The following is a 25,754-nucleotide window of genomic DNA, read 5'->3' on the forward strand; positions in this document are numbered from 1 at the left end:
ACCTACTACATGCCAGGCACTGGGCAGGGTGCTCTGCATATATCAGTCCTCACAATGAAAAGATAAAGTATTACTATCCCTGTGGTAGAGACATGGAAACTAAGGCGCAAAAAGGTGATGCATCTTGTTCCAGGTCACATTCCTAACAAGCATGGTAAGAAGCAAAACTTTAAGAGTCCTCTTAAGGAAGAAATAATCATCTCTGGAATGAGATATGGCAAATAATGGGTATAATGGATACGAGATATGATAACACAGGTTGAGGGATTTACAACAATGCCTGACAAAGTGAAAGCTCAATAATGCTAACTACTGGTAGTATTAGCAGGAGTACTATTCTATTTTCTCATAGCAAATCTCACAAATAGGTATTATGAGCACCAATTTTACTTATTATAAACCTGAAGCTCAGGAAGATTAAATAAGTTGCCTAAGGTCACTCAACTAATAAAACAGTAGAACTAGAATTCAAGCCTGGGCCAGTGGGATTCCGAAGGACAAGGTAACAGAATACAAAACAGGGAAAGTGGGAAGGCCTCTTGCTGCTCCTTCCCTCCATCAGGGGAACCTACTCAGGACCATGGCCACTCAGTGGCTAAAAGGAGGTAGGTCAAGAGCCAAAGCAGGCGCTGTCACCAGGTTTCTGTGGGCAGAAGGGCTGGTGGGAGCCCCTGGCCAATCTGGGCAAGGACAACAGCACTAAACCCAACTGAGAAGAAAGTGATCAATGGTGTCTACACAAGCCTGCAAGTAAGAAAACGCCATTTCCAGGCAGGGAAATTATTAGACAGGTCTCCAGGAACCTATCTAATAATCATGAACACAACTGTAAAAGAAAAGATAACCAAGTCTATTCGGTGTTGTCTGAAATATCAGAGTCATCTTGAGAAGTTGGAGAGGAGGCTTCCATTAAAAAGATGACGCTATTACACACTGATATGGACTCATCTCAAAAATATATTCATAAACAAAAATTGCTATGTTGGGAGGAAGGTGAATTAGGACAGTAGGCACAGAGACCAGAAGAAAACATACTTCTCACCGTATGTCTTTTAGTATTGTTTGAATTTTCTACCACGTACGTGTATTACTACCTAATCAAAAAATTAAAAACATAATACTCGTTTTTAAATCCTGGATCAGTCACCTTCCTACTATATAGTTTTGGATAGTTACTTAACCTCTCTGAGTCACCTTTTTTTCATTTATGTAAAAAACAAACAAACTCTCCTCTCAGAAATCTTGGGAGGAACTAAATGAGATACCATGGGTTAAGAGATACGCAGATACTCACAAGTGCAGCTTTATTATTGTTCGCTGCTGTTATAAACTTCATCTGGGTATTTTCTCAAAGGAAGGAAGGAAGGAAGGAAAGAAGGAAGGAAGGAAGGAAAGAAGGAAGGTAGGTTGAACTTGCATTGCTCATATTTCATTTATTATTCCTCAAGACACTTCTCAAGTTAAAGAAACACAGCCTCAGAGCAATGAGGAGGAGCCTACCCCCTATCAGCCCAACTGGGGTGTCTTCCAGGAACCAACATGCTGGGAGACAAATGCTTCTCCAACAAGAAATACTTTTCAAAGGAGAGACTTTAAACCCCTTATCACATCTCCACTAGCCACTGTCAAGTTCTATTTCCATTTCATATCAAGGCTTCTTTTTTGTTTGGTTTGGTGTCCTCCCCCTCCCCTCCAAATTCTGGAATAAGGATGGAGACTGGCAATAACCCTTGAGACTTAAGGACCATGGCTGAAAACACCAAAAAAAAAAAAAATTGCTCAGAAGGCCCACCCAATTTGCCAAGCACACGTGATCTGCTCAGAAGAATGTCTGCACAGGCTAAGGGTTTTAACGGGAAGACAGTAAACAAACACAGAATGTGCTCCACACACAGAAAAAGATTTGAGAATGGAAACAATGAAAGTTATTCTCCAAAGTATTTTATCCTTCTTCTGAAACAGAAAGGCAGTTGCATTGGAAGGAAAAGCAAGGCCCCATAGGAAATCCTAGAGGCCCTCTATCAGGCAGCCAGGTCACACACCCACTCATGTCCAGTCTGGGTCCCTATGTCACCTGTCCAAGAACATGGTAAGTTGGCTAGGTGTTCCAAGATCATGTCCTGAAAGACCCTCAAGCAACCAAGGCTATACACTTTTAAGTAAAGCTCGGGTCCTAGCAAAAGGGGAGCCTGCTACCAGGAGTAGTGATCTTCTCCCAAGTTACTGACATCACCAAATTCTTGAAATAAGGCAGACAGGCAAATCAAAGCTTCCAGAAGTAAAGGGTCTCCATGAGCCACTCTTTTTATTTTTTATTTTTAAGTCACATGTGATTTTCAAAGACTAAACTTTACTGCTGTGTCCCTGTCTTCTGGAGTAAAGCAACAATTTCCAAGCCTCAGTTACCTGATAGCTCCTACTTCCTGCCAGCCCCTGGACCCAGTGCTCTTCCTTCTCTCAGATGCCTACCACATCCCCTTAAAGCAGGACTACATGTCTCCCACTAAGTGTAGGGGGAGAGAAAGATGCATCTCCAGAGCTGATGTTGTGTGCCTATCACTGCATCAGCATCTCACACGTGTTGATTCAAAGCCATCCTCACAATTCTTTAGGTCTTACTTTCCCCATTTTAAAGACAAGGAAATAGTATTACAGCAACCCCACCCCAAAACTGCACAAGCATGTGTGAAAAGCTTTCTCCCAGGTAAAAAAAAAAAAAAAAAAATACAGTGATAATGATTGTGGGTCTGTACAAAGGGAAGGGGTTTATTAAAGAAATAACTGTTACTCCAAGCCAGGTCATTTGGTCAGGAAATCACTCAGCATTTTGGATGGAGTACATTTGGATTTATAGGACACACAAAGGTTTAGCTACATGTTGAACTGCTTTTCAGCTTTGTCTTTTTAAGTACTCAACTTGACAGGACAAAAACAACCTCAATGTATGATTTTTTTTCAACAAAGAAAATTAAGTTTTCTCCCAAACCGCATGAGCAAATAAGAAAAAAAAAAAAAAAAGTGGAAAAGGAAACTGGGATCCCTCTAAACTAAGGATAACGCAAAATACAAAATAACAAACCAAAAGTTTGGGTTTTTTTTTTTTAAATATAATTATTCCTTCGTTCATTTTAGTGCCTAAAATCTGGCAATTTGATGTGGTCATTCTCCAACATGAACCTCAAACAATGGGTTTTATCTATCTCCTAAAAAGTCTGGATCTTGGGAAAAGAAATTTTTCTTACCCTGATAGACAGTCATCTCCTACGTTGCTGACTCAAATGTACTTGCATATTAATTGCTTTGGACTCCAAAATCCCTGCTGAACTGGCTAAACTGTGGGCCAAATTCAATGATCCAACAACCTCCCATTCAGTGTCTCACCAAGATAACTTCTCATGTTTAATTTAAAAGTACTAATGGCTTTTAAATAAAGTGCTAATGCAAGCCTATCTGCCCTGACCCAAGCCAGGGCTGTGTCTGATGGACAAACGGTAAATTAGAAAGCAAGATTCAAGCCTGAGCACTCTTTGGACAATGAGGTAGACAGCTAACATCTCTCTTCAGAGTGGTATTTCTTTCCCCAAAATCAACCCTTTAAGACATGCCCCTTTAAGTTAATTTCCCTGATATACAGGCAATGAGATCTAGCTTCAGATATTCAAATATTATCTACACTGACATCTGATTAGCAAGAAATACACAATCCTCTAGCCAATGTGAATGCCTATGCTATTTTAGCTGAAAGACCTAAGGCATTTTTTTCTTTTTCTTTTGCAACTGTGTTTCATGTTTGACCCCACAAATTTATTTTAAGTAGTTTTGCAAATAGCTTCCTAACCCCTTTCGTCCCCCATGCAGCCAGCATCTCACATTTCTCTGCACAGAACATGTTTTGTCCATTTGGGAAGTGGAAACGGAGAGACTGCTTCAGTAAAATCAGAATCAGAAATAGGTCCCATTCATTCAAGAGATTAAAAGAGTATCAACGGCTAATTTTTGTTTTACTAGAACAAGTCAGAATTAAAGCTGTGATTCCCAAGCAATAGAATTCACAGCAACCTTTCTAGCTTGTAAAAACAAAAATCTTACTCCCCAGCATCACAGTGAAAGTGCTCTAGAAATATACATATCAAATTCCTGTATGGCTTCATACTGAACTAGCTTCTCACACCCATTAATATCCATAATTAAATTGAACCAAACATCCAAAGATGGTTCAATAAAAGTAACAACAATAATTATTACAATAAAGCAACAATCACAATAATAACAGAGATTTGGAGATTTAACATAATAAGGTAAAGCCAACTATGAGAAGCAGTTTTTGGTCAGCGGTAAAGTAAAAAAATTCTGATAGATGGTACAGGAGAACAGTAAGTCAATCAGAATTTATTTCAGGATCTGGGCTTTTGGAATCACAAATGTTCCATTGTAAAGATTCAATATGAATTTTGAAACATCAAACATCAAATGAGTTTAACAGGAAAAAACATGTCATTTTGTCCTTGGAGTTTATGTTCTACCTATTTGCTTCTACCTATTTGCCTATCCCCTAATGCACTGATCTTTAGAAAGCGTTATTTAGAAATTTCACTTTTAAAATAAATTTGAGTCTGAATACAACAGGAGCAAAATTTGGAGAAAATATTCACATGATAACTTGTCTGGGTGTGGCTGAATTCTCATAAAAAATGAGCTTCAGAAATGGAATTTTCTAGTGCTTCTTCTCAGCCCCCAAAATATAAGTTATTTATCAAAACTACTTGCAGTTTCACTTTATATGCTGAAACACTTTACGGGAGTAGGAGTTATTCAAATGTTTCTTTTATAAAAAAAAAAAGATAGTTTTCATATTTCAAAATTGCCCAAAAGAGACAATCCTTTCAGACAATTAAAAAGACCCAGTTCCAAAATAATAAAAACTTCACTGAAAAGTACTTAGTCCACTAATTTTTACTACATAACTCGTGACTCCAAGCTCTGTTTCATCTGCTTGAATGCATTTACTATGGTACACTATCTTGCCGAGTTTCCACACATGTATCAATGTGCAAATAAACTATTCCAAACACCTGAAATTCACCTTGAAGTCCAGCATGTTTGTGTTAACAAGCATTTTTTTTAAGAACCTGACAGCGTATCCATTTATATAAGAAATGTCTAGCCATATTTTATGACTGTGATTTCTCCAATCAAATTCTAAGTGTGCCACATGTACCCTTCATTCATTTCTTTGCAAATCAACATTCTTTATAAAAACAAACTTAAGCCCATTCCTCTAAGACAAATTACACAAATATGAGTATTCTCTACATTTTTTAAAATTTACAGCCAACTTCCCACTTAGTTTAAGCAATCTTCACTATAACAAAATGCAAAACAAAAGAATGTGGGAGGTTCTTCAAGGTTGAATATAATAAGATTTAACTAGATATAGAGTTCTTTACACTTTTGAAACAGAGGTATTTTCTGGCTCAGCTAGAGATGGAAAGCATCCAGAAATTTCACAGTACAAATCTGGGGGAAACTGAAAGTCAGCAAGACCTTCCCCTGGTAAAGGTCTCATGTTTTATTGTTAATCTAAAAACTTAAAATCATTTATATTTGATATATTTGGAAATATGCATGCTCAAAGATAAACAGTAAATTCAAGGAGAAAAATCTGTTTTCACAATTTAAATGAAGGTACCCCCACACATCTTTTAAAAAACTAGTTTTCTGAACTTTTTCCCCAGGCATACACATAGGCCTCATTTGGGCTCTAAAATTAATAAACTATTATAGATTTTTTCTGTTCTGGTTTTAAAATAAGAAGTTAACAAAAAAGAGCTTTCTAAAACTTAGTCATAAATACATTTATAAATCTCTCCACAGCATTGAATCAATGTTCCAGTATATACAGTTATACATACTACAGAAAAAGCTATAGTATTTCAGGGAAGCCCACATTGATAGCTGGCAAGGTGCTGTAGAATCACAAGAGACTGGGAGCCTTTATTATCAGGAGGAAAAGTAATAGTGATAACCATGTTTACTAAAAGCTTATTGTGTACCAGATAAGTATTTCTTCTAATCCTTAAAACGGTTCTTTCCTATTTTGCAGACCCAGAAGTAGAGGCCCAGAGAAGTTAAGCTGTCTGACCAAGATCATACAACTAACAAATGTTAAAGCCAGGATTCAAATTTAGTTTCTCACACTCAAACTTCAAGCTTTTAAAATTATACCATGTTTGCATTTATGCTGTTTTATCCTGTTTTGTGTTGTTTTTTTTTTTCCTGTAATACTGATGCAGTAATTACTTAAAGAAAAGTTAAGCTCCTTCCATAACCTATTGTTGGGTACATGTGCATTCAGCAGTGATTGACACCTATCAGCTTCCAAATACAAAACAAGCCAAGGATTCCTGCAGACTGATAGCTCCTGGTAGACAAAACACACTGCTTCTAATAGACCATCCATATTTCTCTTCTGATTTCCACCCTGTCTTTCCCCCATTGTGGGCCCTCCTCCTTCAATTCCAACTGTACTCACAATTTTACAGCCAGGTCAACACAATTAAGCACTTACACCCTGATTACTTCAAGTGTGTTCGTTGAGTTTCTTCCAACTACATCATCACCAATTTAAAAGCAGAGGTGAAAATCATACTGTTTATGCTGTACATGCTATCAGACACCATCCATCTAGCCTGCATTCCCAACCAAATATAAGATTTCTGAAGAATGATTTATCTGTATATAGTCTTTTAAAGATTAAAAATTAAATCATATTTAGTTGTCACAATAGTTAACACTTTATAGGTTGCAGGCACGGAGATAAAACTATACATAACTTAAGGAAACCTGTAAGGTGATTCTCCCTATTTTGAAGATGACAAAACTGAGGTTCAGAGGAGTGCATTGTCACAAGCTAACTCAGTGTTAGGCTTAAATCTGGGCCAGCATGCCCAGCCCGGCTCCTCCTGCTATTTCTGATAAATAGGCATAGATATAGGTGTCACAAGCCGCTGTTAAGGAAAGGAGGATAAGATGCAAATACAGTCCCCTCTGGGCCAAGCACATCACCAAAATAGCTAACTGGGTGCCTAATTAGGTGGCTTACAATGATGTTCTCCTGCTTTCTGAAAGAGAAGTCCAGTGGGCTTTTCCCAGCACTGAGTTTCCCAAAAGCAGGAACCCTAATTTTTTCATTTGAGCTTTTCAAAGCCTGCACTGCACTTTGTTGATACTCATTAAATGGTGAGGGAATGTTTAAAACAATGGTGACATGATATTGAATTTTCTCAGCCCTCCCAGAGAACTTCCTCTAGCACCTGCCAGTCTCTACCTGGACTGATACCCCAGGCAAGCTTTATTCAGAAGTCAGTCCAGTTTTCCATCTATACCCATCTCCCTCCAAACCTTGCTCACTTCAACATCGCACTGTCTGTCACCTCCCCAACTGCCCTGGAACTATGAGAGCATGTCCAAGGGCTCCCACAAGTCACAGCCCCTCTTTAGGCATTCTTATAAGCCTCAAAACTAGCTTTGGGCCAGCACCTGGCACCTCTCTTTGAAAGCAACAGGAAATATTGAAGAGACCAAAAATTGCAAAAGAGGAAATGCTTCCTAGCATTAGAAAATCTCCAGAGCATGAGATTTAACCCCAGGCTCAGAAACTGAGAATGACTTTGAGCAAAGGGGGGTTTTGTTGCAGTAGAAGTAGGAAGAGGAGGAGGAGAGGGAGGAGAAAAGGGGAGGGAGGAGGAGAAGAAAAAGAAAAAGAATGTCAATGATGACATTAGACAAGAGAGGCTAGCTTTGTCCTGCATCCTGTTGAATAGCCAACTAAAACAATGAATCTGTTTTTCTCCTCCCCTTCTTTGCCTTAAAAAAATTCAAGAATTTCATTTCTTTCTTTGAAACATAGCTCTTGCATAATCTCAATGCTCTTTCCAGCTCTCTGCAATGCTAAGAGAAGGTGGTGTCTGACTCTCCCCAAGGACCTCTGAAGTGGAGACATTCCTGTGTCAAATTTTGCAGTGCTGGTCTGTGGGTGAGAGCGACAATGGGGGCTGCTTCCATTTACTGAACTTCTATCTTGCATCCAGAACTATGCTAATGACATCACAGCTAATCCTAGCAGCAAAACCCAAAGGTAGGTATTATTCCTTTTTTCAAACAGGTGAAGAAACTAAGGAAAAGCAAAATGTCCACAGTAACATGATAAACAATCAGAAGAGGCAAAATTCCAATTTAAATTTTTCTGAATCCAGAGCCCAGGCCCATTGCACTGCAGCTTCTTAACTCTCTGAGAAGTTCTATAAAGCAAAGTCTGAAACCTCTCTGGATTTCCCAAAGGCAGCCATTAATTAGGCATTACGAGCGAAGTACCAAAGTTTACAGTGTTAGTAAACTTAAAAATTCTACTGGCTCCAAAATACAAAAATAAAACTGCAAAAACTGAAATTACTTATAGTTATATTAAATGTCACCTAAGATATAAGAGAATGTCACCTAGCAACTTTGGATTCAAGGCAGATGTAAGTATGTTTAAACTGTATTTTATGTGGGATGTCAGCACATTGTATTCATGTTCGTCTACATTCCAGTCCATGGGTGTGAGGCCTCAGGCTCACAAAGGTCTAAGAGCAGCCCTCAGTTTCTCTTGCCCTTCTAACCAAAGCATACTCCTAACAGGCCCATTGCAGACCCTGAGAAAACAGAAAGGGGAGGGCCTCTGAGAGAGCAGAGGCCAGATCAAGCATTTCCCATGGGTGTCAGGAATAGATTTCTCAGCCTCTTCGTAGTTCCTATCCCCAAAAGATGGCTGTTCAGTTGGGTCCATACAGTCCCCCTCTTCCAATTGTGAAAGACTGCAATGAGGCTGAAGCCAGAGAGACAGGCCATCCAGTGCCAGGCCAGGCCCATCGAGCCCTCCAACCATTATCTCTACCATACACACATGACACATACAACCCCTCCCTGCTATCTTCATTTGGAGACACCACTTTCAACAGGTTTTCCTCCTTTGCTAGTTCTTCCTCAGTATTGGTAAATATTAATCATTACCTCCAAATACTAAAGCAAAGAAGCAGTTTGTGTTTTGAAATGAGGATCATAATTCCAATTTGATGTTCACTTAAAAAGACCAGATAGGCTATGCAGAAATGTTTCAGTAGAGGAACTGATGAGAAGAGAAATAAAAATTATTGGTATTTACTCAGCTGCAATGCTTGTGGAAGGAAACTCTTTTAAAGGGAGCACTTCAGAATGGTTATTCAATCTGAATTTTACAGATAGGACAGGAAATATTTTCTCACAGAATGCACTCTATCTCCACCATCATATCTCTCCAGTGTGCCATTCACATCTTTCATTGCAGGAATTCTCACTCAATTTTGCTCCATTATGAGTTGACGGTGACCCAGAGTATACAAGGCATTCAAGAATCTGACTGGAAATTACTACCAAGAAACATCTGTCCCTTCCCCATTCACCAACCCTGCCTTAAGGGGTGAAGATGGAGAACAATCCCAAAGTCACATGCAGAAACAACTTTACATTCCTCCTACAAACTAGGCCCCTTTGGAAATTGAGGGCTCCAGTATTTTTAAGAAATTATGTTCCTGGAAAAAAACATAGTGTGAACCTCTTTTGAAAGCCTCCAGCTCAAAAACCTTCCTTTCTTACCCTTCTAATAAAAGCCAGGACAGGAGCTTCATGGGAAGGCAAATGAGAAGGCCAGCCATGGGTCTCCTCATTCAGTGCTGTTGAATACGAATTATATTAAATGCCACTGATCAATTAAACTACATGAGGATGTCACACATATTTATATGTTCCACAGCATATAAGCATCTATCTTACATAGACACACTCACTTTGGGAGATTTATGTTGCGATTAGAAAAGAGTAGAAGACATCTGTTTTCATATAGTGCTAAGCCTGGGAACTCAGCTTTTCTCCTCAATGGATATCAGAGGATCTGGCAATACCCAACCCCCACCTAGATTTCATTTTGCCTTGCTACAGATGCTCACAGGGGCCGAGCAACAGACATGTTTAGTGAATCAAATAAAAGAACTACCACCCTATGTGTCTCTACAACCCCCCACCTATATGCGTATAACTGGTCCAGGCCAGAAGGACCAATATCACAAAAACTGTTCCCTACTGTGTGCCACAAGCTTTATAGACATGTTCTCTAAACAACTACCCCAAGGATAATCACCTGCATTTGAGGTGCACATACAGGCTCAGAGAGGCTAAATGAAGTGTCATTGCCACTGCAGTGCCAAGGGCCAGATCCAGGCCATACCTGAGCACAGCTCCTTAAACCTTACCATCATTTCCAGCATCTCCTCAAGGTGCTGGACTTCCCTACTGCTCCTGCTGTACATTAAGCTCTTTTTGGGTGTTAACATTCTGGAGGCACCTGAAATCAGTAGTTGCAGGTTGGGGGGAGACCAAAAAAGGTGTGAGACCACAATTCTGGAAGATTCTGGAAACCAGCAGGACATGTTTGCACACCAATATGTCTTTCTGGCCTGAAAGTCTCTACAAAAAAAACAAAATACAAAAAAACACCACAGGAGAGTTGAAACTAGGCAAATCCTATACAAAAGCAGACGTGGTCTATTTCATATAGCACATTGTACCTCCACAAGGCATAGAGGTCAGGTTTTTTCTCCTGGAAATTATTTGCTTTAGTTAATACCATAAACTTGCAGAAAAAGAAAACAGTGAAAGGGTTGATGACTGAAGTCCGAATCTTCAAGTGCTCAAAAAGTGAAGTCAGATCATCTTTACACTGATATGAAAGGGGGAAGAGTATACAGTGACCCTTGCTTCAAACAAAACCCTTCCTGTGTGGTTTTTTATTAGAAAGCAGTTGTTCTGCTTTCAAACCACTTTTTAACCTGTGCCATTGTAGGTACAATGTTGCAAACCATATTTTCATTAATTAAAAAAAGTTGAGAGAAACAATATTTTTCTTTTTAAGGAAAACAGATAGCAAGAAAGTATACTGTGGAGGAATCAGGTGCTTATAAGCATATAGGGAAGTCATTGTGGCTATGGCTTACAGTTTATTTTGTCTTAAAAGAAACTGAGGTCATTCTAACTATGCTGACTTGATCATCTCCATCCAGGACTGCAAGCAAACACTGCCCTCTTGTGCACCAAACAGTCCCAAAGTCAGCAGGGAGATGGTTTCCACTCACTGCACCATAGATGACTTGCAACTGTACAGCTACCTCTCTGGGGCCTGGAAATGTATCAAGGAAAGGATGACATACATCTGTTAACAGAGTGCTTGTTAAAATGTCCCCAGATTGCCTTCCAAGACAGATTTTGAGATAAGAGGAACAGGAGAAGATTCAGCTGAAGAAATCAAACCAAAAATAACTGACTCTTATCTTTCTTAGAACATATTCATTCCTTGAAAAGAAACTTCATTGGTTACCATGGAAAGCTTCTTATTATGAACTTCTAAAAACTTTTAGAAATATCTAGTGAATCTATAATCTACAAGTATATATAGTACTCTATCAAGGAAATATTTGCTAAGAGATTCCATTGTATTCTAGAGTGAAGAAAAAAAGGCAGGGGAAACCCAGCTTGCCCTTTCTCAGAGGAATCCCTTAAGGCTCAGTAATATGTCCCTCTTCTTTCTGAAGAGCCCCTACCTGGTAGGATTACCAGCAAACATTCTCTCCTCCAACCTAGGGACAGGGCTCTGTCCCCAGAAGTCCAAACTGGCATCTCACAAGAGCCTTTAAGAATATAACCTTATTAAAGAACTTGAGAAATTCAAACGCATAAAAATATCCACTCAAGTCTGAGGCCAAGCCAGGCCTGCTTGGAAGGAACCTCCAGGGAAAGGCCTTGATCTTCGCTGAGTCTCCAGCTCAAGTTCTGAACTACAAACCATCCAAATGTTGCACTGACTCCTCCATCCTTCTGTGTACAATCTAGACTGGACCAATGTCATGCCAAACTCACTTCTGGGGAAGAAAAAAGGCAAAATTTTCCCCCAATGCCTTATCTTCAACACAGTGGGAACCCCAGAAGTAAAAGGAATGGAGAAAAAATTTAGCAGTGTATGCTCCAAGGAGTTTAATCAGTAGTCAGAAAGTGGGCTGGGTACCAGTGACTTCAGCTATTAACTTACCATTTCAGATGTCTAGGGCTTGGTACAGTGGTTGAGAAATATATCCCGAACCTCTGCCTGACTGTGAATCATAAGCAGTCAATGGGCTAATATTAAACAACCAAACACAGGCACAGAGCAGTGAAAACTCTGGTTCACTATATGCCAGGATTACATGCAAGCCCTTACTTCTACTTCAGCCCTTCCCTCAACTATGGGAAAGAAATGAGGGGTGCAGTACCAGCAGCCTAAGATACTATGGGTGGAAGAAGACCAACAGGATAGCTATGCTGAGACCAGGCGCCTCCAGAAGGTAGGCTGCCTTCCTCCTTCTCTTGTTCTCTGTCCTCATATTAGAATGAAAAGACATGTAGTTGCCTTAACCTCCAGCAAAACTGAGTGACATAGGGTCCAAATATACCACCCCATACCAGGTCCCTTTGTGGAAACCATCTGTGATACAGTCAGCCAGACTGACCCTCTTAGTTATAGAACAGCTCAATCTGTCTCCTGCCTCAAAACTCTCACATGTGCCACTTCCTCCCAATACTTCAGTGACCAGCTTCTGTTTCTCCTTCAAACTTTAGCTTAGACTTAATTTCCTCAGGAAGGTCTTTCCTGGCCTCCAAAATAGATTCTCCACATGCATTCATCCCTCTCTGGGCATCCTGTATTGTCCTTCTCATAGCACCATCACAATTTATAATTCTGCAAATTTCTGTTTATTTCTGGAATGTCTGCCTCCCACACTATTAGAGGCGAGGTACATGAAAGCAGGGAACCACTGCTGCCCTGTTCACCAACTCCAAGCATGTAGTAGGTTGCTTGGGATTTGTTGATTGAACTAATGTAATGAAACAACTTTACTTTTACGATGTCTAAGGAAAAAAGGTCACCTAGCCAAATCTTCAGGACATTAAGAATCTGGGGAGAAGAAATGAAAGAAAACCAAGAAGGCAGGCCAGGTACTCAAACAGCCCCCTACCTGCTGCAAAGAGTGAGTGACAAAACAAACAAGGAATTGTCTAGAGAACGACTGGAGTAGTCAAGGACCCAAGACACCAGCCCCAAAGCCCACAGGGGTTTATAACTGTGATGTCACACATATTTCAGGTATCTTTGGTCTTTTCTTTGAGAAAACACTTGAAGAACTAAATGGTGAAACTGGCTAGCTGATGGAGGAGAGTCAGAACCTCAGAGCAAGACAAGAGGAGTAGTGTCAAATCTCCACCCTCTTGCCACTGGGGGCCTCCTCTCTTTCCCCAGCAGGTTATTTTTATAATGCCATATGAACCCCAAGTTTGTATTTGGCCTCCCAAGTTCATAAGAACTTGGTGCTCCAGGAAGTTTACATTTGGAAGGGACTCTAGGCCCAAAGCTTAACCTTCAGAGACAGGAACCTCTTTTTGTCATGTTGTCAAACAAGACCTGGACAAAGCAGAGGATTACCCACTGGACAGCAAATATGCCCAATCTATCTCTGGAGGGCCTCCACTTCCTTCACCTTCACAGACTATTTGTAGAATAACCACTGGTACCAGTTGCAGGGTTGCATTATGCTCATTTCCCTGACCCCAAGCTCTGGGGCAAGTTTAAAAGTCCTCGTCCTGTCTCAGAATCAGGTCTGAATTAATACCCTTCCTCAAAAGAACTCCAGTAGCAAAGTGAAAACAGACACACTAGACAATGCCCTTTGAAAACCCCAGAAGGGACAACCGGTGACAATGCAGCCCCTGGCTCTGAAAGAAACCTTAAGGTTAAAGGTTCATAGAGGCAAAAGCATTACCAAAGAACAAGTTTGTTCAAATTTCCTTCAGCAGATTTAGACAACCAGGGTCAAGCTGAAGATTGCTGGCAAAAACCTATAAGAAAATTCAATCCTTTTGAACCGGAGAAAGGAAAATATACAGTCTGGGAGGGATCTATGTTATAGCTTTTTAAAATATTCTTGAGAAGGTCACCCCTGTCAATTCAAAATCAGTCCACTGAAGGATGTTTGAAAACTGTTTCTCTAAAACAACAAAGCTGCCAGGCCCTCAGCATGTGTGATGAGTTGCACTGTGGTCGCCGTGTTCCAGGCACTGGTGTGCTGACCCTCTGTGGGCCATGAAATTAACCATCAGCACAGCAGAAATCTGCTCTGAGTTAAACTACTTTGCTACACAAAGTGGCCTGAAAATGAAGTATGAGGATTGAATTTCCACTGAAAGATTAACTCGTCTAACCTCAAGGCAGACTTCCTCTACTATGAACTCTGTATAGCCAGTGGTTTAAAGTACCACAGGAGGGTGGGTAATTACTGCAGGCAGTGGGAAATGACTCCTTCCTTCCTTCCCTCCCTCCTTCCCTTCCTTCCTTCCTTCCTTCCTTCCTTCCTTTCCTTCCTTCCTTTCCTTCCTTCCTTTCCTTCCTTTCCTTTCCCCTTCCTTCCTTCCTTCCTTCCTTCCTTCCTTCCTTCCTTCCTTCCTTCCTTCCTTCCCTCCCTCCCTCCCTTCCTTCCTTCCCTCCTTCCTCTCTTCCTTCCTTCCTGCACCAAACATTTACTCTGTGCCAGGCCCTGTCCTGGGCTCTTAAAGATGGAGTTGAATGATAGTTGAATGATGCCCCCACCCTTAAAGGATCAAGTCCAGTGGAAAACAAATCCAGTAAACAGAAAATGACAACAAATGGGAAGAAAATGAGAACATAGGGTATACAGAGGATGTTATAGGCCCTCAGATGAGGGTCACCTAATCTAGGCTGTGGAGGACCAACAGTGAGACTTCCTACAAAAATGCATATAGCCAGAAGTACATGACCAGAGATCTGCAAGTAGTTATTAAGCTTGGAGTCCTGAAAGAGAGAAACAGAAAGACAGAGACAAAGACAGAGATATACAGACCCATCCAGAAGGGCTTTGTCAACCATATCGAGGAATTTGGCATTTATGCCAATGGAGAAAAACTGAAGACTTTTAAACAGGAAAGAAAAATAATTATATTAGCAATTTAGAAAGAGTTCCTAGCTACATAGGAGAACGTAGTTTTTAAGAGGGGGCTGGAATCAGAGACTGTGAAGAAATGTCTTATGCATCCAGTCAGGAGCCAACGGAGTCCTGCCCTAATGAAGCAGCTATAGTTATGGATACACTGAACAGGTCAGAGGACATGCAGGAGGGACAAGACCTGGTAACTGATTCATATGAAAGTGAAGAAGAAGGGCATGCCGAGGATCATATCAAAGGTTCTGCCTTGGGAGAATGGAGATAGCATTTCACTGGGAAGGTGAGGAAGTGAAGAGGGTGGTCTTAAAGAGATGGAGCCTGAAGGCCTATGGTGTTCCCTGGTGGGGAAACCAGCCCAGTATGCAGTTAGATTACTCAGGTCTAGAACCACCTATTTGTATTTAAATTAAATAAAATCAAAATTTCAGTTCCTTAGTTGCACTAGCCATAGTGCAAGTGCTCAATAGCCCCAATGGCTAACAGCTACCATGACATACTGTGCTACTAAACATGCCCATCATCGCAGAAAAATCTGTTGGAAAGTGCTGATCAAGCCCATGCAGAGATTTTTTTAAACATTGTCAGCCCTCTCCTGGAAAGCTAATGGTAAACAATGTGCTGGCAAAAACCAGCTTTCCTTCCCAATCTTTCCTTGGTCAACTTTTCTGTGGGTATGAAACAAGTGCTCAAAAAAAGGAATCTTTCTTATGTGAAGTCTTTTTTATCTAGAGCATAAGTTTGAGGACCATCTCTGAATGTGCCCTGGATCATTTTTGAAAACAGAACACTGAGTGTTCATGCATGCGTGCATGTGTGCGCGCGCGCACGCACACACACACACACACACGGGTCTTTGGTGCTTATGGCATAAGCCCTGAAATTCACCTGCAAATGACCACAGAAGAGCTATATTTTAAAAAGTGCTATACTGCAATATAACTGTGAAGACAGAGCTCTAGTCTTGGTGTCAGATGACCAAGGACAAGCCACTGACCCTGCCTGAGCTTTAAGCAAACAAAATAAATCTACGGTAAAGGATGAAGCCACAAGGCCAGGCAGGGCAGGTTTCTGAAGCCAAGCAAGTCAATGCTAGCAATTTCAAGCACTAATTTATTTATTAAAAAAAAAAAGTCAGGTTTATCTTTTGGTAGCACCTGTGCACGCCACCAAATAAATATCCTCAGGAAGCAGGTCAGAGACAAAGGAAATTATTTTAGTCTTCCTAGAGGCCCCAGGACAAGAGAGGCATCATCATAACACAAGAGATATGGAAAGAGGGAAAGTCAACCTCTCTCTCAACAGCAAAGTTTGTTTCTTCTCCTGCCAAGAGAGGATCACCATGCTAAGTCCTTCCCACTCTCTTCCCCACTCAACCAAGGACACTTCAAAGCAGCAGGAGCCTAATCACACAGTACAAGAAAATAAAAGACCCAATTAACAAAAAAAAAACTCAAAAATCCAGGGGAGAATGGAGGCAGAAATTTCTATTTTTGACGAGTTGACTTATCCATAAACTGCTCCTCAGCAAGCGTGGGTCTAAGGTTGGAGACTGGCTCCTGGGCAAAGCAGGTCCTCAGAAATCAGACTGGGTTAAAACCCTGCTCCATTACTGGCCTTTGGAGTCCTGTTTTTATGAGCAATGCAATATGGAAGAGAAACACCACCCTCAGAACCTGGCTTGCAGGGTGCAGTAAGATGATCAAGGGTCTAGAAGAGTGTCCAGCAGACAGTAGCTGTTCCAAACCATCAATTCCCCCTTCTTTCTCCTGAGTGGCAGATGGCTCTTCAGCCTTTGCTCAGCCTCCAACATCCATACCCCAGAGCCATACTTTCCCTCCTGATGGTGCCCTTCTGCCAGTGGTGTCACTTTCCCTCTCCTTCTCCCTCTTCCAGCAGATCTGAAAGCTGTAGAAGCAATGGAGAAAGGGATATCCAGCCTTCAGACCTCTTGTCACATGCCCTCTCCTCAGGCTCTTCAAAAGCCACCAGAAGAGATCTCCCAGCTTAAAATCCACCCACCACATACACAAGAGGCTCTCCACACTCCTGAGCTCTGGGCCACACCTGCCTCTGCAGCTCGCTCACACCCTGATGGTTCTTCTGTGAACCTCCTAATTCTAGCTCTTCCTTCATCTCTTGTGTCTTTGTGTACTCCAAGTCCTCTAGCTGGAAAGCCTCCTATCTTCTCCCCCGGTAAAATCTCAATCATCCTTCAAAGTGTTAATAACATAGCCCCTCCTTCTCACTTACCCTATGGCCTCGATGCCACAGCTTCACCTCATCCCACTTCTCCCACCCTTGAAAGTGGCAGCTACTGACTGTCCCTCTTCTTTAGCTAGGTACACTCTCATCATGCTGACCACTCAGGCTGTACCCTGGGTCAGCTCTGCCTTTCTTTTTTCCCACCAGGAAACCTCCAGATCACCCTTCTAAGGGAGGCACATTTTATATTCCTCTTCATAAACTCCTTACAACTCAGAATCTTACTTAACTGGCTATTGGTGCTGCCTCTGTTCTTCCATAGCCTTGGGACTAAGAGCTCCTTGAAGACAGGCATGTCTGCACCTGCCGTCACTCTCAAATATAGGTTTGCACAATATAGGTTTGCAGAATCTCTGAATAAGGAGATACTTGAGCTTGTATTCACCACTTATTCAGGACCCAGATATATAACAGAAAGAAAGGAACTCTGAAGAGCACATACTCCTTCTATTCAGCCTCAGGCCACACTGGACATGGCTCCATGGACATGAGACTCCTTGTTTCCAAACAAGCCAGGAATCTAGGTTGTTATATGAGATCTCCTGATTTTTAAATACTGGTGATGAGTTTTTAATTTTTTTAACTGTTATATGCGCCATTAAGATATATCTGTAGGCCAGACCCTGGACAAGACCGTAATGTGGGATGAGGTGTTACCAAGGAAAGAAGAGTAAGATGACCCATCTCCTGCCAGGCACTAAGGACAAAATGGGCAGATCCAGGAAGGGGACAGGAGGAACCCTTCCAGAAATAAGCAAATGATACTTACTACAAACCTACCACAGCCTAGATAATGTGTTTGGCACATTTAATCCTCTCAATACATATTCATTTATTTAGTTCAACTCAACTCAATTATTTAACTCAAATATTGTTGAGTAAAGATAATCCACAGAATGAGAGAAAATACTTGCAAATCATATATCAAATAAGGGATTGGTATCCAGAATACATAAAAAATTTTTTACAATTCATTAATAAATATCCAAATAACCCAATTAAAATAGGATAAAGGATCTGAATAGATAGTTCTTTAAAGATATACAAATGGCAACAAGCACATGAAAAAAAAGTTGAATATCACTAGCCATCAGGGAAATGAAATGAAAATGCACTGAGATACTACCTCACCCTCTATGATGGCTATAATCCAAAAGACAGACTAATAAAAAGTGTTGGTGATGATGTGGAGAGATTAGAATGCTAATGCATTGCTGGTGGGAAAGTACAATAAAATGGTGCAGCTATTGTGGAAAACAGTCTGGCAGTTTCTCAAGAAGTACAAATAAAGTTACCCTATGAGCCACTAATTACACTCCTAGGTCTATACCCAAGAGAATGAAAATATATGTCCACACAAAGACTTGTATACCAATGTTCATAGCAGGATTATTCATAATAGCCAAAAAGTGAAAATAATCCAAATATCCTTCAACTGATGAATGAATTAAAAAAAAAAAGTGGTCTATACCTATAATGGAATATTATTCAGTCATGAAAAGGAATGAAGTACAGCTGGGGAGCTGGGGGCAGGGGAATGGGGAGTTACTGTTTAATGGGTATAGAGCTTCAGTTCTGTAAGATGAAAAGAGTTCTAGTGATGGATGTCACTGAACTATAAACATAAAAATGGTTAAGATGGTAAATTTAATGCAATGTGTTCTTTACCACAATTAAAAATAAAAATAGACTTTCAAAAAAGGAATGAAGTATAATTCATGCTACAACATAGATGAACCTTGAAAGCATTACAGTAAGTGAAAGAAGCCAGACACAAAAGACCATATATTGTATAATTCCATTTGCAGTATATGAAATGTCCAGAAAAAGCAAATCTATAAAGACATTAAGTAGATTAGTATTTGCTTAGGTCTGGGGGAGAGGAGAATGGAGAGCAACTGCTAATGGTATAGGGTTTCTTTCTGTAGGGATGAAAATACTCTCAACTTAGATTGTGCAACAGCTATACAACTACGAAAATATAGTGCTTGGCAAAAGTAGGTTTACAATTGTGAGTACATGAAACACAATTCATTTTTGTATTAATTATTGCATTATATATTTGTACTATTTGTTTTATTATTATTGTTATTATTTCATATCCTTACTTATGATTTACCTTTTAGATAATGATGACTGAAAATTTAACAAACAACCGTAAACGTACTTTTGCTCACCGCTGTACTGAAGACCACTGAAGTATACACCTGAAATAGGTGAATTTATGGTGTGTGAATTACATCTCAATAAAAATGTTTAAAAACATTATTGACTATCTTAGTATGTGTCTGGCCCACAGAGTGATTTGTCTCTGTCCCTGTAATGCCCCCTGTGAAGCTAATGGGAACAACAAGTGGAAGCCAGCCTGCAGCAGAGGAGTGGAGGCATGAGGTAAAACTGGAGCCCAGCCAATGATGGCTCATTCCACTCCCCACCCAACTCTACCCTGAAGCCACCTCGGAAATGTCAGGCTCCATCTACCTCACCAGGACTGAGACCTCTGGATTACCCAAAGCACCAGAGATACATATAATCTCATCTTCATTTGGCACAGTCTCCAAGGCCTACCAAGGCTCCAGCCAACAAAGAATGACAGAGCAGAGGGGGAGGGGAAGACTTAATTTATGAGTTGATTCCTGGGATGCCTACTCAAATCTTACTTCAACCTGAATGGGATGACTTTGAAGAAAGCCCAAGAAAAATGCTGAGAGAAAACAAAGGTGATGCTAAGTGAAGTTTAAAAACAATTAATTTTAAATGATTACAGATTTACCAAAAGCTATGGCTATGATTTCCTTCTGACTTTGATTATAACCTTCTAGCAAAAGTATCTGCCTTAAGAAGGCAAAGTCTTTCCATTATTTTCCATTCCTAGCATGACTACAAAAATATTCTTGATTTAACATTTGATTATGTTCTCAAGGACAAGCCCCATGAGAAGAAAAATGTACCCCAACAGAATGAAATATGACTACCTGTTTCCATTTTTCTTTCCTGTTGGTTTCTGCTAAAATATTCTGCATTAATTTAAACTCAAAACTGCATCTCTGATGTTGTGATGCTCCCCCACTGTCACCCAAACAGACGTAAAGTCACCTGCTGTCCAACTCCAGGAGAAAGTGCTGCAAACACAGCTCAACTTGGGTCTCCTAGAGATAGCTAAAGGCACTTCAACCTGGAAGGAGATGAGGTGGGGTCAGAGACTGATAAAGTAGCAGACAAAAACAAGAAAACTTGTATTTGAATAGAAGTACACTTGGCACTGAGGGAGGTCAACTTCGTGCCTAACATAAAGAGGCTTTAAGCAAGTTAACACAAAAAGTATTTGCCTCAGCTTCCCTTGGCAATAGAGAACGTTGCAAAAGTAGCACTGGAGAGCAGGATCTTCAGTTATGGTGCACATCTTTCAACAAAGAAGAAAAAATAAAAGGCAACTTTTCCTGGTTGAGCATGAAGGCTCAGGGAACCTAGGTCTGACATTGTAAAAGCTCAAGAAGTTAAAGTCAATGGAGCATTTCCACTTATATCTACTCCTTTAAATATTCAATATTAAATGCCTCAATATTTTAAGACAAACGTAACACAACATATTTCTATACAGATTCAGAAAAAGACTAAGGACAAAGAAAACCAGGTTGGCTGGTTTTGCATTAGATTAATGCCCTAATTCCTTGAGTAGCCAGGCTCCTAGTTTGTTATCACTGCTTGTGCTGTGCAGCTTTCTGGGCATTATGTACAGATAACTAAAGATTAGTATAAAAAATCTAGTTGAGACCCTGTCCGGTAGTTCAGTTGGTTAAAGCATTATCCCGATATGCCAAGGTTGCAAATTTGATCCCCATTCAGAGCACATACAAGAATCAACCAATGAATGCATAAATAAGTGGAACAACAAATTGATGTTTCTCTTTCTCCCTTTCTCTCTCTCTCTTTAAAAATCAATTTTAAAAAATCTGGTTAAAAACAAGCATTCGTTAACACACACAAAAACCCTGTTTCATGGGTGCAAAGAGAGTATTTCAGACAGACTGCAGGTACATCCCTTCATAAAACAAGATAAAGGGACAAGCACCTTCTCTACATTCGCACCGAGCTCAGGAAGCTGGAAAAAACAGAGAAAGCGAAGTAGCTTGTTTTACAAAGAATGTTCTCTCCCAGTCTGCAGAGACAAAAATCCCCGGGGGCCACTGTTTTCCCTCCAAAGAGAGCAACCCTGAGTTAGACTTAAAAGGCTTTGGCAGCTCTCATCAGTGCGGTCGGTCGGTTGGGGATCTGAGAGGGCCACGCAGGAAGCACCACTTAAGTGCTAAGCACAGCAGGCAAGGGATCAGGGCAACAAGTGGTGGCAGAAGGGCTGCTATTCATTAACCACCAGAACAAAAAACTAGGAGACAATACACTGTTAATCCTAGCAGCCACCAGAGGATATAAATTGCCAAGCCAATATACCAGCATTTTTCAGTTCTCCTCTTTCCTGCCAGAGTTAGATTAAGGATGGGTCCAAGTCCCTTATCCCCACCCAAGTCTTTAAAACATACATTACTGAGTCTTTTTTGAAGTTCTAACCGTGAAAGATTTATACTCTAAAACAGATGAGAGAAAAATATTGCCCTGAAATACCACTACAGGGGACTGGAGGGGACAGGTACATTTTGTCATTCATATTGAGAATGCCTGAGTAGGGCTGTGTAATCAGAACAACATAGGTTCAAACAGAGCTCTAACACTTATTAACTGTGTTTTCTGACCTCTCTAAGCCCCTGCTTTTCCATCTGTAAAATGGGAATATTATGTCTTACCTCACAGAATTGCTGTGAGGGTTAAACGAAAAAAGCAAGCATGAGGATAGGACTAAACAAATATCAATAAAGTTAAAATGAAAAATGTATCTTTTATTTTACAGAAAAAACAAAATGGACTTTTTGGCCAAACCAATAGTTACTACTGTCTGCCAGTGTTTAGAAGGTCCAGAATTAGGTTCACAGGTCAAACAGTAAGCGTAAAAGTCAGGCCCCAAGCCCAGTTCTGACTCCAAAAGTATGTCCTTAACAACTTGCCTATACTATTTACTAAAAAAGACTAAGAACTTGTATTCTCATTTTTTTTAATGAGAAAAGATCACATATCCCTTTTCTGATATTGATCTGATCAACATAGGTTCAATATTGATCTGATGACTGAAATATGGCTTGAGGAGAAGACTTTAGGCAGTATGACCTTGGGCAGATCCCCTCTCCCCTTCGAGCCTCCATTTCCTCTACTGTAAAATGGGGAAATTATTTCAAACTGTCTACCGCATGGAAAGGTTAAGCAGTGACAATGATCAAAGTACTTAATACTCTCATCACTGTATTATTGGACTTGGCATGCTCAGGGACTAAATAGGCCATCCACCACCAGCCCAAGATGGATCACGTGAGATTCATGTCAGAGTCCACGCAGAGGAAAAGGTGGGATCTCCAACTGGTCCAGTCAGTTCTCCTGAGAACATACCTCTGCAAAGCCCCTTCAGCCCCTATTGGCCTGGCCCTACAGCACCAGCAAAACAGCTGCCTGATGGTTGAGAGGGTTCCAGGAGAAGGACTTGCTCGGTAAGGTTTTCAAGATGCCAGTGATGATGCAACTGGTGACAGCTGGAAACCTGCATTGGCTCCACTTCCAGCTGCCCCTGCTCCTTCTCCTCTCCACTTGGAACCGTTCAAAATTTTTTGATTTATTTTGAATCTATGTCTTTATCACTGTTTTTCTTCCCTTTTATCTTTGAAGATGCTGCTGTTGTAGAACTGAGGAGTAAACATCTTCAATTAAAAAAAAAAGAATCATCTACCCAATATTTATTCCCACATGTCTTTGTAGGTATAGAGACTATCACTGGAAGAAAGCACAAGGAAATGGAAAATGAAATTTAACCAGGTACTTTGGTCAGCAGCGAGGAGACTTCTTTTAGCAATATACCCTTCTGTGTCATTTGCTTGTATTATTTTATCATTTTTCTCTAAAAACAAAACAAGTGTTAAAGCCCTGTCCACAGACTTAAGTTTAGTAAAGTGAATTGGAAAAGTAATCCACAAGTGGCTTTCTCTGGAGAGACAGGAGGGGTAATTAGGGAACTTTTGCCTGATTTGTAATGTTCTAGTTCTTCACAAGTAAAACATATTCATATACTACCTCTACAATTAAAAATTAACTAAATGGTACATCTTAGGAGGGCATTTTGGCAATACACATGACTGAAAATACACATGCCCTCAAGCCTGCCCAGTTCAGCTCTAAGAGTTTAACCTACAGATATCAAAGACCTCTTCTCAAAAATTTACTGAAGTAAAAAAGCTAGAAATGACATAAATGTCCAGCATTAAGATAGAGTTAAGATAATGTTTGTACCAGTGTACAATGGACTTCTATGAGACCTTTTAAAAAGAACGATGTAGCTTTATATGCACAGATATGGAGCCCTTACAGTTGAGTAAAATATTGTATATGTTGCTACCATTTTGTGTAAAAAAAAAAAAAAAGGCACTAAGAAAAATAATGAGAAGGGTATAGATATACAAATATGCTTGTCTTTACATGAGTTTTCCTGAAATGATACACAAGAAACTGGGAATAGTGATTAACTCCAAATGGGAACAAGGGAACCAAAGGACAGGTGAGTGGAGATCCTTTTGTGGCACTTTACCCTTTTTGTACTCTTTCAGTTTTCTCAATTTGTTCGTGTATTGTAAACACAACTTGATTTTTTTAAAACACAAAAACTTTTTTTTTTTTTTTTAAGGAAGGTACCTTCCTGCTCGGTTGTGCTGGGTGGGACAAAGCTTCCAAGTCAACCGGCCATGAGTTCGAGTCCCAAAGCCTCCATTCACTTGCTGCCGGGCCTTGGAAGACTCACGTCCGCCTCCCGGGGCCTTGGTGGTCTCATCTACATTAAGTGAGGTGATCTCCCTTCCCCGACAGTGGAGCCGGGCCGCTCCGCCCCGCACCCGCGAGCCCGGCTCCCGCCCCGACCCACGCTCACCGCCAATGATGGTCCGGATGAGGGAGGCGTGCCCGGGGCAGTCGACCAGCGTAAACTGAAGCTGCGGCTCGCCGGAATCGGGCCCGGCCTCCGGCGCCGAGTGGGGCGCGGGAACTGCCGACCGCAGACGCGCGGGTAGCGGCACCGAGAAGCACGAAAAACCCAGGTCGAGCGTGATGCCACGCTCGCGGCTCTGGGGCTGCTTGTCGAAGGCAGCGGTGGAGCCCGTGGTGCTCAACGCCCGCGCCAGCGCCGTCTTGCCACTGTCGATGTGGCCCAGCACTCCCACGTTCACGTTCACCCGCCGCCCTGCCATGCCACAGCCACCTCGAACACTCGCCTGTTCGCCCCTCCTGCGGCCGCCGCTACAGTCCGACCCGTTAAGCTGCCCCCTCCGCCACCCGCGCTCCGGGCACGCCAGTTCCGGGCCCGAAGTTTCCGCTTTCCAGGCACCTGCGGGCACCCCCAGACACCGCGAAGGAGGTGGGTGCCCCAGGGAACAGACTCAACCGAGGTCACCGACCACAGGGCTTCTCCCACCTGGCTGCTATCTGATGTTTGGGGGAGGCTGAGATTGGGGAATCCATCCATCCATCCTGCCACTCACCCATTCACTTCAACATGATACCAGGCAGGCACTCTTCATTGCGCTGGGGGTAAGGATACAGGTCACGAACAAGTAAGTGAACTAATGATTGAACCAGACCGGTTCAGAGAGTGAGAAGCCCTCTAGGAAAAATAAAAGCAGAGATTAAAAATGACTAAAACGCCAGGGGAAGGGAGGACAGCTACCTTACAACGGATGGTCAGGAAAGGCTTGTCAGAGTTGCTGTTTGAGCTGAGGCTCCAAGGTTGAGAAGGAACCAGCTATGGGAAATCCGGGAAAGAGTGTTAGAAAATAGGAGAGAATGACTCAGGAATTCCCACCCTCGGAGTCTATAGCCTGCCTTAGGAGGGGCTACAAAGCTCCAGATTTTATGTAAAATATTGTTTATGTGCATGTGCTGGAGAGAGAGTCCATAACTCTCACTAGAGTCTCAAAGTGTCTAGAATCACTAAAAGGGTTGTCACCAACAGATTTAAGTGTCTACACGGGGCCAGGCAGATAACTCAAAGAAGAGAAATTAACAGTGTTTAAGATGTCAGAGGGTAGTAGAGGCTATGGAGAATTGGGGAGCATGTCCAGTCTAAAAGGGGAAGCCATTGCTCAGCTTCAGTCAATTGATACCAGGCAGGACTAATAGATACCAATTGATACCAACATTGCCTGATCTTATCATTTTTCAAGAAAAAACAGTATTTGTATATGAAATCTGACTTTTACATGTCAGCAATTACTTTACTTTTAATTTAAACACGAT

The 25,754-nt window shown here is 41.2% G+C and overlaps 1 protein-coding gene across 4 annotated transcripts in view; it reads right to left on the minus strand.

Moving 5' to 3' along the window:
* EEFSEC (eukaryotic elongation factor, selenocysteine-tRNA specific) overlaps nt 1–25,754 on the minus strand; it is a 328,850-nt gene that overhangs the window by 289,669 nt on the left and 13,427 nt on the right. For 2 of the 4 annotated variants that reach the window (XM_054587484.1, XM_054587486.1), the window contains exon 1: nt 24,394–24,742. The exons of 1 other annotated variant lie outside the window; for it this stretch is intronic. In XM_054587484.1, the coding sequence (XP_054443459.1) occupies nt 24,394–24,709 (316 nt within the window). In that variant the 5' untranslated portion in view covers nt 24,710–24,742. Of the gene's footprint in view, nt 1–24,393; nt 24,743–25,185; nt 25,230–25,754 lie in introns of those variants that run through there. One more of the 4 variants, XM_054587487.1, reaches the window with a different exon arrangement.

Source organism: Pteronotus mesoamericanus, unplaced genomic scaffold (assembly GCF_021234165.1).
Source record: "Pteronotus mesoamericanus isolate MK-2021 breed Mesoamerican mustached bat unplaced genomic scaffold, CSHL_Meso_final scaffold_118, whole genome shotgun sequence".
In the NCBI taxonomy this organism is placed as follows: domain Eukaryota; kingdom Metazoa; phylum Chordata; class Mammalia; order Chiroptera; family Mormoopidae; genus Pteronotus; species Pteronotus mesoamericanus.